Below are 16,077 nucleotides of genomic sequence, written 5' to 3' on the forward strand. Positions count from 1 at the left end.
GAAAGTATATAGCTATAATCAGATTATAATTTCTATGGTTAAAAAAAAAAGTAATCAAGCCTAAAAGAAAACTCTGTATTTGGCATTCATGCAATTCTTATATGGTACTGGCTCTAGCAAGAAAAAGATAAGCTGTTTTGAGAGGTTAAAGCAAATTATTTTTAAATTAAGCAATTAGTGTTTAAGTTTTTCCAGTGTAGGTGTACATACAAAGAGAATCTTAAGACCCATCTGAGAACGTTCTGAACCAGATGAGTTTTTTCAGTGAAATAAACCACTTCCTTTCAAAAGCCCACATAATTTTAAAGCAGAAAGTCAATGAACTCTGAAGTTTTCTGTACAAGTATAAAATACTTCTAATTGCTTGAATAAAATTACTCAGTGATAAATTAGTGAAAAAAATTTTTCAAAGAGAAAGGTATTTTACAGGGGACATCAAAAATATTAAATATGCCTACTTTAAATTCCTTACAAAAAAGGATTAAAGTAAAATGAAATATATTTTAAGCACTTTACTAAAAGTTCATGTTTAGAAGTGTTTAGAAGTGTTCTCATATTAACAATTTTTCACTGTAATATAGACTTTTCAAATTAATACTGGGATTTATTTCCAGGACATGTTAAAATCTCACAACACGCTCTACCTGAGAAGAAAGAAGGGTGGCATCTCCTCCTAAAACTCTCATGTCATTTGCTCTTCCATTTCGTTGGGTGATGTTTAAGAGACAAACAAAACACAATAAAGAAATAGAAATGATCTTGTTGCAAGCATTTACAACTCTTACAATTTTATCTTTTTTTCAATTCCCTACACCTTCTCTAGTGAACAACCTACCATTAAGACTCAAGAATATGAAAATCATTATGTGCACACTTATAATATTTCAGACATTCAAATAGAATACAGATATACTATATATATGAAGATTGCTTAATTGACTTATTAAGAAAATAATAAGATACAGAAAATAACTATATCCTCACTATGTACAATTAGAGTTTATTTTCTAAATGAAGGGAAAACAAGATGAAATTCAAAGGGAAAGGAAAATGAATAGATTTCTAAACAGTATGAGCAAGCCAATATTAAGACAAACCTTATCAAAAATAGCTCAACTGTAAAGTATACTATTAAAATATATTTCTCCAAAGTCTCCAAAACTTTTAAACAATCAGTTCTTTTTTTTTTTTTTTCCAATGTTTATTTTTGAGAGAGAAACACAGAGCACAAGTGGGTAAGGGGAAGAAAGAGAGGAAGACACAGAATCTGAAGCAAGTTCCAGGTTCTGGGTTGTCAGCACAGAGTCTGATGTGGAGCTTGAACCCATGCGCTGTGAGATCATGACCTGAGCCAAAGTTGGACACTTAACCGACTGAGCCACCCAGGTCCCCCTCAACAATAAGTTCTCTTAATGATCTGATTAATTTAAATAATTATTGGCTACTTTACTTGTAAGGTGATAGCAGTATCAATTTCAAGAACTATAAAAAATGTTAAATTTAGATTACATAAGATTCCTTTTCCAGATTTGCAGACCAACTATTTTTCTTAATACTTACTTTTTTTTAGGTCAACTATTTTTCAAGAATCAAAATAAACCCAATGTTAGAAAAAGCCTCCAAAGCAATCAAGAATTAAACCTCACCTCACACCATAATATCCATTGTGTGGGAAATTACTTTCTTCCAAGTTAGGTTGACTATACATTTATAAACATAAATAGTAAGACTTTTTCTGCCAAGAACTTTCCTTTCAAACAATACTACATGTATTTCAATTTCTGGATCAAATTTTTGTTTAAAAAAAAAAGAGTCTGTGTTACTCAGTTTGGGGAGTATCTTCTCCTTTGGTAGGTTTAAGTGGCAAGGAAAACACCATCAGAAAACTACAAGATTGTCCCAGGATTTTACTGCCTAAATATATGTTCTTTTAGCAGTCCGCTCATGAATGTATAACAAAAGTACACAATAACCTGTTCAAAGATTATTTGTATTTGCTATTGATTTTCCATTTTGCATATGCTAAAAAAATGAACTAAAATGTTATCTAAATTAAGGAGACACATTGACATTTAATGCATTATTTTAGACATCAGAGTTCTAGTTAATTATGCCATAATAAAAGGCTAATTTTCACATAGGTATTAAGTTCTCAGTCCAAAATTCCAAAAGTACTGAAAAATTCTCTAAATGAGAAATAGAAGAAATTTCTCTCTATACTGTTCAGTGTTATGTCATGATTAAGTCAGGCTGATATGGATAGTGGAATCATTATACCTAAGCATTTAAACCTTTGCTACAGTCTGCCTTACTGACAAGCCTCTCAAATCAGTCTAGTTTTACAGCTGAAAAGAGGGTGTTTAATATGATCAAATGCTCTAAGACAAATTATACACTTTCTACCCTATTTTTCTCCCAAAATGCATACATGGGGCGGGTGTGGGGAGGGGAGAAAGAGAACTAAGGACAAAAGAGAAAATGATAAAAACACCAGGAGAAAAAGTTGGAAAGTAAGCCAGCAGAACTCCAGAGAAATGCGGGCCGGGGAGTAACACTAGAGAAATAAAAGCCACATTAAACGCAGCATTATCAGACTAGCTAGCAACATACAATAATAGAGAGCAGTACACCAGTATCTGCAAAGCCCTCCACAAAAGCAAGAGGGACCTAAAACCATGACCTGTCAACTGGTCATGCAAATATAGGCCCACAGAATCCTTTTCAAATATTCAACAACTTGGGAAATATTTCACACATGTGTATTTTGCAAGGAGGGGATGGTGAGCGGTCAAACCAGATGTCACAGTCAAATGAGACAAATAGAAGCCTAATCATGAAAATGCTATTTTAAAATGGACTATGGTTGTTTTGAAAGTAAGGAAGCTTTGAGTACAGAATAAAATAAAAATGCTATACATCTTGGCAATAAATAATACGACTAAAAATACAGGACAAAAAGAGAGAGGGGGCAAGTATAAGAAACTGTAACTTTGATGAGCTCAACTTTTAAATCCAGGACTCATTAAATTAACTGTTTAAAGTTAATAGTTCAGTTAATAGAAATGTCAACATAAAAGGTATAAAGGTAAATATTTTAACTAAGAACTTAAAATATCAACAAAAATTATGAGAAATAGGGAGGGGATGAAGTATAAATTAATTTCTTCATCTTCCATAATGAGAGATCAACCTATTTCTTAGTGCTGGCAAATTAAAGTATGTTACTATGTTACAAAGATAGTACAAATCTCCAAGTTACCAAACAGTACACACCAAGTCAAAATACAGACCATGTATCACAGAAGGTATTATACCTAGCCTATCCTTTGACTCTGACAAACGCAATTATATCTACAGGAGGCACAAATAACCAAAGTGACTCAAAACATTGAAAGTAAAAGGATGAACAAGTCCAATTTAGGGAAAGCAATCATGACATTAAGCAAATTGAATTTAAGTCAAAAAGCATAAAACAAATCAGAAAGGAACTTTACATTAAGGAAAATTCAAATCCACAGAAAGATCATGTATCTTTACATATCAAAAGGCATAAGGTAAAATCTGTAAGTAATAAGATGAAATAAAATAGAAGGGTATTATATTTTAACTTACCTCTCTCTCAGCCTACAATTAAGGAAACAGATTTTAAGTCAGCCCACTGAACCCTCTAACAATTTAAAAAGTAACTGACAGAAATGTATCATATTTTGTATTCCTCAGACAGAATTCATATTCTTGGCAAGTGTCTATGAAACCATTCTAAAACTACACTGGGCCTCAAAAAAAAAACAAAAAACAAAAAACAAAAAAAACCTCAGTAAACTTCTAAGGGCACAGACCACATTCTCTAACAGTACAGTGAAATCAGTAATCTTAACAAAAACAACGAAACTCCCACAATAACCTGGAAATTTTAAGACTTTCAGATTCTTGGCTTAAAAAGGAAATCAAAATAAAAATTGTGAATTATCCAGAAAATAACAGTAACTCTAAAGGAACCCAGAAAATAACAATGATTCTAAAAGAACCCATGAGCAAATATAGTATCCACAGGAAAAATAGAACTACAGAGACTTAGGTAAATAAGACAGAATGTAAACAATGCGTATCAACTACAAAGCAGTGGGGAGAAATAAGGAAAAGGTGGAGCTAGGACTCCAATCTAACAATTTATTTCGCACAACAGAGAGAGAGGTCTGCAACTAAATGGTGGGTCCATGAGTATCTGTTATATTATTTTCTTAATTTTTCTGTGTTTGCAATCTCATAAATTAAAATTAACTTCTATAATAAAGAATTGAAAATGCATTTAAGTTAAATTAAATGTTCCACTCAGAAAGGCAGAGAAAAAAATGGAAAACAGATTAGATAATAAACAGATTACTCACAAACTAATGAAAAAATATACCAGTAGAACTAATTATTAATCCAAGAGCCAATCTTTGGAGAATGAAACAAATTAAAAGTAATAAAATCAAAAGAAAACAAAGCTGGCAGAGGGGAAGAAGAAAGTGGAGGGGAGAAAACAAAATAAAAATGGAGGGGCACCTGGGTGACTCAACCAGTTGAGCCTCTGACTTTGGCTCAGGTCCTGATCTCATAGTTCGTGAGTTCGAGTCCTATATTGGGCTCACCGTTGTCCAAGTGGAGCCCGTTTCAGATCCTCTGTTTCCCTCTCTACCCTTCCCCCACTAGTGCTCTCTCTCTCTCTCTCTCTCTCAAAAATAAACATTAAAAAAATTTTTTTTTAATAAAAAAATAAAAATGGATATGGGGCACCTGGCTGGTTCAGTCAGAAGAGCATCAACTCTTGATCTTGGGGTCATAAGTTCCAGCCCCATGTAGGGCATAGAGATTACTTAAATAAAACTAAAAAAAAAATAAGAAGAAGAAGAATGGAGATTTAACTAAATATAAAAGAATCTAAAAAAATAATGACAATGTTTGCTATAATGCTAAACAAATATACCTGAATGAAATGGATGGTTTTCTAAGAAAAATAAAACATTCAAACTGACTCTAGAACATTTCTCTATTGAAAAAGATAAATCCTTTGATGACACAAATAATTTCAATGCTCTTTAAATTACTTAAGGGTAAAGAAAAACTCTTCTCTATAAAAGCATCACAAAGAGGGACGCCTGGGTGGCTCAGTTGGTTAAGCGACTGACTTAGGCTCAAGTCATGATCTTCACTTTTGAGTTTGAGCCCAACATCAGGCTCTGCCGAACCCACTTTGGATCCTGTTTCCCCTCTCTCTGCCCTCCCCTGCTCATGCTTGCTCTCTCTCAAAAATAAACATTTAAAAAATTAAAAAAAAAAAAAAAAGCATCACAAAGAGAAATTAAAACCTGAAAGAACACACACATATACACAAGTATAAATTAAATTTGCGAATAGATGGAATAACCATCAACAGAATATTAGCAAATAAAATCCATCATATTAAAAGAATAAACTACCATGATCAACTAGGATTGTTCCACATTATAAGTCTACTAGAAAATCTACTAAAATTATAATGCTTAATGTTTAATAATGTAATGTCTAAAGCCTTTTGCCTTTGATAAAGACAATATATTTTCTCCAAACATTTTTGAAAACACTAAATATCTCAATAAAAATTAGAACTGGATTTTTTTCCCCCAGATAATTTGACCAGCTTGTTTCTAAATCTCATGTGGAAAAAAAAAAAACCAAGAGAGATAACTCAGGAAAACTACGAAAAAGGAAAGAAGAAACAAGATAGCCTACAAACATTAAAACCAAATCAAAATTGTGTAAGAATTACCACGGTAACTAACGATCTGGTACTGGCATAAAACAAGACAAAGAAATGGAAGAGTACAGAGTCCCAAAATATAGAGAGATAGGAAAGAATTTAGTGTATGTCAAAGACGGCAGGTTCAAATCAGGTTAAAAGAGAAAAGGGACATGTAATTAAACAAAAGGTACTGTGACGAATCCAACTGCTGGAAAGACAAAAGATGCTGGTGAATAAACTGCATTCCTAGCTTCCTCCGTAATGGCAGCTAGATCAAAGAGTAAAAGGTATTAGAAAAGAAAAAGAAAAGAACAGAACAGAAAAGAAAATCTGTCAAATGTATTAGAAAAAATGAATGATTTTTTAAAAAATTATCTTTTGCTGGAAAGGAACTTTCAAACAAAAACCTTTAAGAGAAAAGATTGACGCATTTCAATACACGAAAATCAAAATTCTATCTTATAAAAATAACAAGCTGGTAATCAGAAAACAGTATTTTCCAGGCATACAACAAAGGACTAATTTTTTTTTACTTTTAAGTACATGTACACATATATATACAATACATACATTGTATATATACACACACAAAAAGTCATTATGAAAGACAACGAGCAGAAAAATGGGTAAAGATTAAAAGTAGACAGTTCCAAGAAAAAGAAATACAAATAGATTTAAATATACGATAAAGCAGTTAGCCTCACTCTATTAAAAACATATAAATAAATGAAAAAAAATATTTTCTAATTATCAGGTTGGTGTAATACCAGAAAGAGTAATAACCATATCTGTGAGAATCTACACAGAAATACTCAGAAACCTGTGAGAAAGGAAATTAGTACAATCTCTGTTAAAGATAATTAGGCAGCATCTATCAAAAATTTAAAGTATATATTTTTTGGCCTAGAAATTCAACTTCTAAAAATGTAGGGTGTTCATTTTGGGGTCATTAGTGATAGCAACTGAAAACACTTAAAATGTTTATCAACAAGGGCTATTTAATGTACAACCACATTAAGAAATCCTACACAGCTTCTGAAAAGAATGAGATTGATCTCTGTATAAACAGTAAAGTCTGCAAAAGGCTTTGACAACTTGTACAGATAGAGAAGTGTTACAGCATCTTCCCATTTGTCTAAATATATACATGCAGGTTCACATAGTGATATGCAAGTAAAGTTTCTAGAAGAATAATACAAAAGAAACGATTTGTTTACAGATTTATTTACAGCTTCCTGTAGGGAACAAGACTGTGGGAGCAAGACTCACTTTCTACTTTAAACCCTTGTCTACATTTATGTGCCAGACATACTCTAAGCTGAAGAGACATCAGTGAACACATAAAATACCTGCCCCCATAGAAGCTGCGTGGGGGCCATGGGGAGCAGTAGGGAGACAGGTAATAAAAATAACTCTGTACGCACACACAATGTCAGATGATTTAAGTGCTGTGAGGGACAATTCAACAGGACTACAAGGGAAAGGGACTATATGTACAGAGGGGTATAATTTTACATGGAGAGGTAATAAAAGGAATGCAATGAACTAGGGTGCCTACGAAGGTTCCCCTCCCCAGGACTGGGAGTGAAGTGATATATAAACTACAACATGAAGGATGATCAGCCAGGAGAAATGGGGGTGGTGGTAGGGGCAAAGCACTATACAGAAGCAGAGGAAACTCAGGTAGGTTTGTTCTGGGGGGGGGGGGGGGGGAAGGGAGAGAGGGCGCACAAAACAGAAACAAATTCAGAAAAAGTCTTATAAAATAATTTAAAAGGTTTATACAGAGGACAGAATATTAGAGCTAGAAAAGTTACTCTGGTTGTAATGTAGAAAGTGTTTGGGGCAAAATAAAATGAGAAGTAAAGAAACCAGTTCATTTTTCAGTAATTTTGCTCAAAACTAATGGCCTTTTAAGAGGTAAACTGGCAGTAACGATGGAGAACAGTGGGGTCAAAAAATGTACAATGCCTCCTCATTATTGACGGTTTCCATATTTAGAAATTCACCTATTCACTAAAGTTTATTGGTAACCCCCAAATCACTACTTATGGCACTTTTGCAATCACTCCCAGACAAATGCAGAGAAGCAAAAAATCTGAGTCACCCAACATGCACATTCCCTGCTGGGTCAAAAGGTGATACCCTGCCTTCTTGTTTTGGCTCTTACACCATAAACAAGTATCCTTTTTATGATCTATTTCGTGTCACATTTTTCACACTGTGATTTTAGTTGGCTACTTTGCTGTTTAAAATGGTCCCCATGAGTAGTGCTAAAGCACTGCCTAGCGTTCCTAAGTACACGGCAGCTGTGACGTGCCTTATAAATAAAAGCCATGTGTTCGATAAGCTTTGTACAGGCCTGAGTTATAGAGCTACTGGCTGTGAGTTCAATGTTAATGAATTAATGATATGTAAATAATACATTTTAAACAAATGTCTTTTAATAGATACATAAAGTAAGGTTACATACTGACAAAAATGTGACCAGAAGATGAAAGGAACCTAACCCTGTATTTCCTGTAAGAGCAATGCTTCAGCATTTGAGAAGTCAGTGTTGGCATACTGCACTCAGCGTTCACTAATTTGTGATTTTATCCAATGTAACTACCACAAACAACGACAATCAACTGTACATACACAGATGTTTTTACTTATTTGTAAAGCAGAAAAAATAGGACCGGTAATCAATTGTAAGTAAATGAGGGAGAGAAATCAAGGACGATGTTAGCTAGGTTTCTGGGTTAAGCAACTGGAAGACAGAGACACTACTAAGAAAAATAGGAAACAGAGGAGGCAGCAGCTTAGATCAGGAGGGCAAAGATGTCAGCTCTGGAGAGTGTAAAGACATGTAACTGCCACACTACAATCAATATAATTATGTGTTTAAGTACCCACAACCCCCCCTCCCATCTGAGGTTAACAATCATTGCTTTGTTCACCTTGTGATATCTCTTGCAACTAAAATGATGTGATGTTTCCCTTTCGGTCATATAATATAAACCAGGCACGTCAACATCAGAAATGGGCACTCTGTCAATTCTTTCCCCTTCTACTTCCATCCTTGCAATTACAATACCCATATTCGTTATAACCTGTACTTTAATAGGATTTCTATGTTAAGTCCTCAAAAGTAAATACATACGAAATTTTACCTTTTGGAAAGCAAGAATTTGAAATGGCAAATATCTTAGAGGAAATTCTTTACAAACAGGTAGTTCTTTTTTTTTTTTCTTAATTTGTTTACAGGAACATAAAAGTAGTACCTTCAGCATAAATTATTAAAATTCCATTCTGAAGGCTCAAGCTTATCTAAAAATCCCTATAGATAAACTGTGTTGTTTTCTTACTTGATTTTGGAGAACCTCAGAATTGTAATTTATTTCAACGTCACTTTTACAAAAATGTATATATACACTCAAAATGACATCTTTTACACCTTAAAAATTAAAAATACAATGTATAATTGCATATACTGAGTCTTATATAATTTTAAAAGAAAACTAGTAAAGAAATTACTATCAATCCTTCCCTGTTTGGTCAACATTCTCTTTGTTCGCACAAGTAATAGAAAACAATTTTTAGGCTACAAATCTGACTCTATAAGCAAATACATACTTGTAGGAATACAAGACAAAAAAACTTGTTGATACACAGTTCTTCCTCCATGTATAACTGTGCACTTGTTTATTTGTAGTGGTCCACATATAAATTCAGGATCAATTTAAAAGGTAAATAATCACATACGAACCCATTATTTTCTCTCAACTGTGTTTATCTTAACAGTGCTTCCCTTTACATACAAAGAAAATGACTATACTGGTTTTATCTCTGATGTGAAAATCAGTTGTATGACCTCCCACCGAACACTAAAAACAAAATATAACACACTTGGGCTATTTATTACTACTTATATGAGAAGACAATAGGATGAAAGGAAAGTTCAAGAAAGAAGAATTAAAAGCCAAAGGAGGGAAGGAGGTTGGAATGCCAATTATTAAACTGGAAATAGGAAAAAGGTAAAACAAAAAAGAAAAGTTAAGCAAAGTGTTCTGTAAGGAAGTGAAACCCTAGTTCTTGCCAATTAATGGAAAGAAGAATCATAACCAAAAGAGCCAACCAAAGACTTGAGAATGCAAAAGGACAAAACATCCATGAACATTAGATCATTTAAGGACAAAAAACGTGACCAAAACTAGTAATTTTAAATATCTTTTGTATTTTGTATCATTTAGAACATAATTACAACATTATATCTATTCCTAAAGTAAAATTTTAATGCACTTGATCATAATGCAAATAAAAATGACTTTGCACTACAAAACTGGTATTAGAATTGGAAAATAAATCAAAACACTTAGCATACCTGAGCTACCAAACAGCAGTCAAAAATGGGCAGTTGGTGCAGAGTACGCATTTAGTGCGAGCAAATCATCGTCACTGAGGTGTATCCATAAACAGGCACTGGTCGCTTTATCAAGGGCCAAAGGCCAAGGGTGGAAAGGGCAAAGGGTCTTCTCGGCTCCACTCTCTGAATCTCAGAGACTGACAATTCCTTACTCAACAAAGCCAAGTACATGTCATGTACTTGCCTGATGGACCAGGAGCCATGACAATGGCAGGGAGACCTATTTAAAAATTGTTGCCTTTCCTATCATCCTGCAATATAGGATTTTCCCTAAAGAAATAACTTTATAAATGGTAATTACAATCCTAATGAGCCAACAAAGGGAAATCTAGTTCACTACAAAATCTACTTTTAATGGCTTAAAAGTATTACATTTCCACTTGAAAATCTGTTATAAAAGATGGTAAAATAATAGTACCACTGTTCAACTTTAATATGAGTTACATAAATATTTGTGGATTCACGTGCAAAGTGGGTACACTTGCATTAACACTTAATCTATCAGGAATTTTGTCAGTTCCAAACTCATAGAATACAATTCACTTCTAAGTTGGAGAGGGCCCATATATAAATCTAGTTGATGAGTCATACACTAATTTTGCAAAAGTACTAAAATGTTTCATCAAGGTATAAGACTAGGAAAACAAAATCAGCAGTTGGGGTAATTTAAACTTGAAAACTGACCATAAAATATAACCTAATTTATATCATCTCGTAAGTATCAGTATGATATACACTGAAATACACAATTAAAAACAAAACCTGAAGGCATCACAAAAAAAAGTGTTTGGTCAAGAATAAGGAAAACATAATTCTAGCTTAAGATTTCCCACCAAAACAGTGGATATAAAAACATCATACACAGCTAAAAATATTGGAATGTCATTCTGAAAATAAACTGAAACAAGAAATACAAAAAAGAAAAATTATAAAAAGCACTCTGAAGTAGCTGCCAGAGAAAGTAGGTCTTTACTAGGAAAAGGCCAGCTATTTTATTTTCATTAAGAAATAACATTTTAGATCCTACTTTTTTCTGCAAGAAATACTAATGATACAGTATCAGCATCCTCTTATGCAAGACTATAATTCCTAATTAGCAATTTTCCTTGGTATTTCTGATTACGAGAAACTATAAAATATAAATTCACATTGGTCAGGTGCTATCCTTAGCATTAGTAATTCTTTCCATTCTATTGATTTCTTCCCCTAAGGCAATAGTTCTCAAGTAAAAGTAACACATCAAAATCACCTGGGGACTTGTTTAAAAATACACAGTCCCAAAATGTCATCCCTCTGAGACTAACTGACCATGTCTGGATTGAAGCCACGGCATCTGTTCTGAAAAAAATTCCCCTAGCGATTCTGATCGCTAGTTGAGGACCACTGCTTTCAGGGATGAATTACATACTTGTTCTACTGCCTAGAAGAGCTCTGATTTGGTCTGACACTGCTGAAACTTGGTCATGGTAGCACATACACTGTCAGTATCAGAGGAAAACACATTTTATTACTTACATAAGAAAAAGCTAAAGAGATCTGATAAAATTATCTATTCAAACAGCATGCAACCATACTTGAAAACACTTTCTACATATTTATTTCAAAGTGTGCATTTAGGACAAATGGTTTCGAAAATGTATAAAAATAATTTATGTACTAATCCAACTTCAATATGTACATGGTCCCTTAAAGGATTTTCATTTTATTATCATCAAAAATGTATTTCAACAACCTCCACAGTATTCTTAAAAGTCAGGGATTTTAAAATTTTCTAATAGAAAAATTTTATCCACCTGCAGAAAAATAATGAATGGGAATGATATCACTAATATTTTAAAATATAATTATGTCTCACCTATGCTATGCCACATATCAGAAGAAAAATCTTTATCTCTAAACTAGAATAATCCCAAGTGGCATTATCATTTAAGAATGAAGCACAAAAATGTTTTACAAAAGAAAAGGTCTCATTATAAAAACTTATAAAGTTGAGTGCTTCAAACAAAAATATCTGAGGTTTGATTTCACAATATCAAGTTTCCATATGCATTTTGTAAACATATACACCCACTTTAGGCTATCAACTTAAATAAAGCCAGTTATCACTAAAAGAAAATATAGTAAAAAAAAGTTTTTTTCAGTGCAAAAATACATTATCAACTAAAGTTATCAACTGACTTAAGACAATTTTAATATAAAACCACAACTCTCATCCCATAATATACAGTAATCCTATAAAGATTTTAAATTAAAACAAAAACTCTACAACAGTTATCAAGTTCTCCTGTTACTATTCTCTAGTGAAAGCTTTCTTCTGATTAGCTTTTACAATGTCATCAGGAGATGCTGATTTGAAGTCAAATGGTGTTATTGCTATAAGAGGACTTATTTCTTTGTCCTTTATGTCTTGAACTTGTCTACTATAAAGAAAAGTCTTATAGAGGTCAAGGGTGCGTCGCTTGCAGCTTTTCAATGGGTAACGAAGACACAGTGTAGAAGCAAAAGCTGAAGGTCTAGCAGCAAGAGCCTTGGTCCAAGAGAGAGAAAAAGGTGGGTTCCTAGTCAAAGAGCCTTTATTGGTTCTCTTATTATCCTTAGCAGAATTGAAATTTTTCCCTAACTTCGAATTTAAAACTTTAGTTCCTGATGTTGGAGCAACTGATTGGTCTACTACATGTTTTGGAACAAAATCAGGGGTTTTTATAAGGACACTAAGATCAATATTTGAATCTATTCCAGGTGAACTCATTTCAGATACACTGAGCTTAAAGGAATCCTTCTTAAACTGAGAGTTGTCTACATCAATTGTTTCTGCAATCAAATCAGAAAGTGACAAATTCTCAAGGTCTCTTGTAGGAGAAGCTTTACAAAATGCCAAAGATGACAGAGATCCTGTTAACTCTGATATCCCGGTCGAAGATGGATACCGATTTGCTAGCCTTGACAAGGGAAAAGATCCCAAACTGAGATCTGTGAAACTGGCAGATGACTGGTTACAAAGATCAGATAAAGTAAAGCACTGGCTTGGATTATTTTCTTTGTGTTCCTGAAACAGTTCAGCTAGGGATGGACTTTCACATCCGGCAAACTGCAGACTGTCATCTTTTAAAATGTAATTCTTGGCACTCTGTTCAACTGAAGAAACACTTCCAACTTCAGTCATTTTACTAGTATTTAAATTATCATGAGCTATATTTTCCAATGAGCTAGTTAAGAGCAAAGGACTATTTAAATTTCCTAAGTTGTTCTGTACTGGAATGTTATGGATAGCAGGAAGTGAATTATTCTGAATACATAAAGAGTTATTAGGCGTTGTGCTCTTTATCATTAAGGATTTTAAATCTGGTATTTCTTTGAATGCAGAATCATCTTTGGAAACACATTCCGATTCATGAGGTCTAAACAGATCAGCACCTAGATTCTTTGAAAACAGACTTTCCAGACCATCCGTGGATGATAATCTGACTGACGGCTGACTTTTACAAGAATCTCTTGGCGCATCATCAATGAGGTCAGCTAGCGAAAGCTCTTTAGTTAACTTACATGATTCTAGTTTCTTTTCACTTTTAGGTCTGTCAGGTTTCTTTTTTTTATGGAGTAAAGAGTGACTTGGTACAACTGAGGAATTATGATATAATCCATATTTTGCTAGTGGGCCAGAAAAATCAGAGGGTTTGCTACTACAATCCAAATGGTTTGCGGATTGAGGACAAGAGCTTTGAACATTATCAGCTGAAACTTGAGAGGAAGATAATAAGACTCCTTACCTTACAAAAGCCATTAATTTTCAGATGAATAGGTTGACATATGCAGAAGACAGTCACAGCAACCAAAAGGAAACATGAAATGAGGCATTTAATTACTAAATGTTTCTTATGATTACAGCATGAATAAAGCGATCAAATATTTGATCATTATTTAATAAGTGAACACTCTAAAAAAAACAATAATAAAGGAATTTTACCTTCCTTTAACCATCTACAGTGACCTTCATACTTTGTTCACTAATATATACAAATGTAAATATCAAGTTAGTCAATATTCTACTTTTCACAAATTTTATAATGTGAGGTTTTAATGTACTTAAATTATCGTCATGGTTATCTCAAATTCAAAACAATTAAAAGACCAATGAAAAGAACTAGGTTTATCTTCTCCTATATTTTTAATGTGTTAAAAACAAGCAAACAAATAACATCCTGTCATCTCTGGGATAAACTATTAATAAAGATGAAATATTAAAGACTCATTTTCATAGGGTCAGTTACAAGTGCCTCCACATCAAAATTTTTTTTTAATTTAAATAAATAATAAAACCCATCCTTGTTTCATAGTAACAGATTGCATACGACTTTGATGTGGTAAAAAATCTAGTCCTCAGGTTACAGGAAATACCAGCCCAGTTAATAAATCACCATGGTCGTACTGACAGATACCATACCAATTATTACAGAGGTACCTCAGTTCCCTTCTTATGCCAATTCAATTTCCAACCTTAACCCCAAATTCTATAAATTTAAAATTAAAGATCTGGCTTTGAAATGAAACAGTAGTATGATACTTATGGTATTTCAATAAAACTAACATATTTATAAATACTATAAAAATAAAGGGATTTCTGTAATTAATCGTCTGGCTATTCATTTCCACCTCCTGACCCATTAGAGTTAGAAAAACAACAATAATTAAAAAGCTCTCTAAGCTACTGACAAGAAGCAACAAGTGTCTTGTTTTTGTCTGATTTTATTTCCCCTATATCCTGCTAGTTACAAAACAAAGGGAAATTAATTATGAAAAAACAAGCTGTAACAGAGGGAAGAAAACAAAGCGCTCAGCTTAAAAATTCACAAAGTGGAAAATCAATTGATGAAAATCAGGATTACTGTAACATGCAAAATGTTCCGCCCATATTTCTTAACAGCCTGAGCAAATCAGTGCCTCTTTTAAAACATTAGCTGTAAAACCACTAAAGGAGAACAAGGAAAAGCATACCTTTTGCAGTCTTCCCTGTGGATGCTGCTCCCTCACTCTTGACCTTCAAATTCTGCATTTTATCTTGCTCCAGAACCAGTGACAAGGCCTTCTGCACATCAAAATTGTTCTTCAGAACTGCTTCGACCAATATGTCATCTGGCACGGCATCTCCAAGTGCCTCTCTCATGTGATCAAGGCATGAATAAAGACGAGCTAGAACAGAAAATAATTAAAAGGCTGTACGTAAATGGTGCCATGGAAGAACACTCAATCTTGAAAACTAAAAAAAGGGATTTGAAACTATATTAGGATGTACAACTCTCCTCTTTCCTTGGCAAAAATTATTTATAATGATTATATTTTTATCCACAATATATCTCTTTCCCTATTAGAGCTTACGAAATAATAAATATTGCTACAAGAAAACAAATCACTGAAGTTTCTCTCCTGAAGAGATAAAACAAAGATCTCAGTCAAAAATTCCAGTTAAATAGCCACACAACCAATGTTTCAGCCATACAGTTAACCATACATTCCTCATAAAATATACTTAATAAAATGTAAATTTCCCTTGACGAGACAAGATATATTTGTACCATTCCTTCCCACCATCACTATCATGAACAATCACAAGAAAACTGAAAAATTCTGGTATACTGATTACCAATCATTTTCAAACACGAAGCACGGATAAACTACTTTTTACTATACCTTGGTCAATTCCACTTAGCTGATGGTTCAAAAAAGAATTGGAGGACTCTTTCAGATCTTCGTAATCATATTCTTCTACAGGCTCAACAAGTGAAGGTTTGTCACGTCGTGAGTAAATAAACTGAGCAGCTAGAACAGAAAATGATGGAAGAATGCTGTAGCACAGCCACTTTCCAGTAAGTCTTTTTTTTTTAAAGTGAAAATAAAAACAAAAGATGCT

General features: G+C 33.3%; 1 protein-coding gene across 4 annotated transcripts in view; it reads right to left on the minus strand.

Moving 5' to 3' along the window:
* The window catches only part of HBS1L (HBS1 like translational GTPase), an 86,545-nt gene that overhangs the window by 56,918 nt on the left and 13,550 nt on the right, over positions 1–16,077 (minus strand). The window contains exons 3-5 of one of the 4 annotated variants that reach the window (XM_049654396.1): positions 15,858–15,986; positions 15,165–15,359; positions 9,422–13,934 (exon numbers count right to left, since the gene is read on the minus strand). In XM_049654396.1, the coding sequence (XP_049510353.1) occupies positions 12,463–13,934; positions 15,165–15,359; positions 15,858–15,986 (1,796 nt within the window). In that variant the 3' untranslated portion in view covers positions 9,422–12,462. Of the gene's footprint in view, positions 1–644; positions 3,514–9,421; positions 13,935–15,164; positions 15,360–15,857; positions 15,987–16,077 lie in introns of those variants that run through there. The other 3 variants (XM_049654395.1, XM_049654398.1, XM_049654399.1) reach the window with 3 other exon arrangements.

This window comes from Panthera uncia (genome assembly GCF_023721935.1).
Source record: "Panthera uncia isolate 11264 chromosome B2 unlocalized genomic scaffold, Puncia_PCG_1.0 HiC_scaffold_24, whole genome shotgun sequence".
Classification (NCBI taxonomy): domain Eukaryota; kingdom Metazoa; phylum Chordata; class Mammalia; order Carnivora; family Felidae; genus Panthera; species Panthera uncia.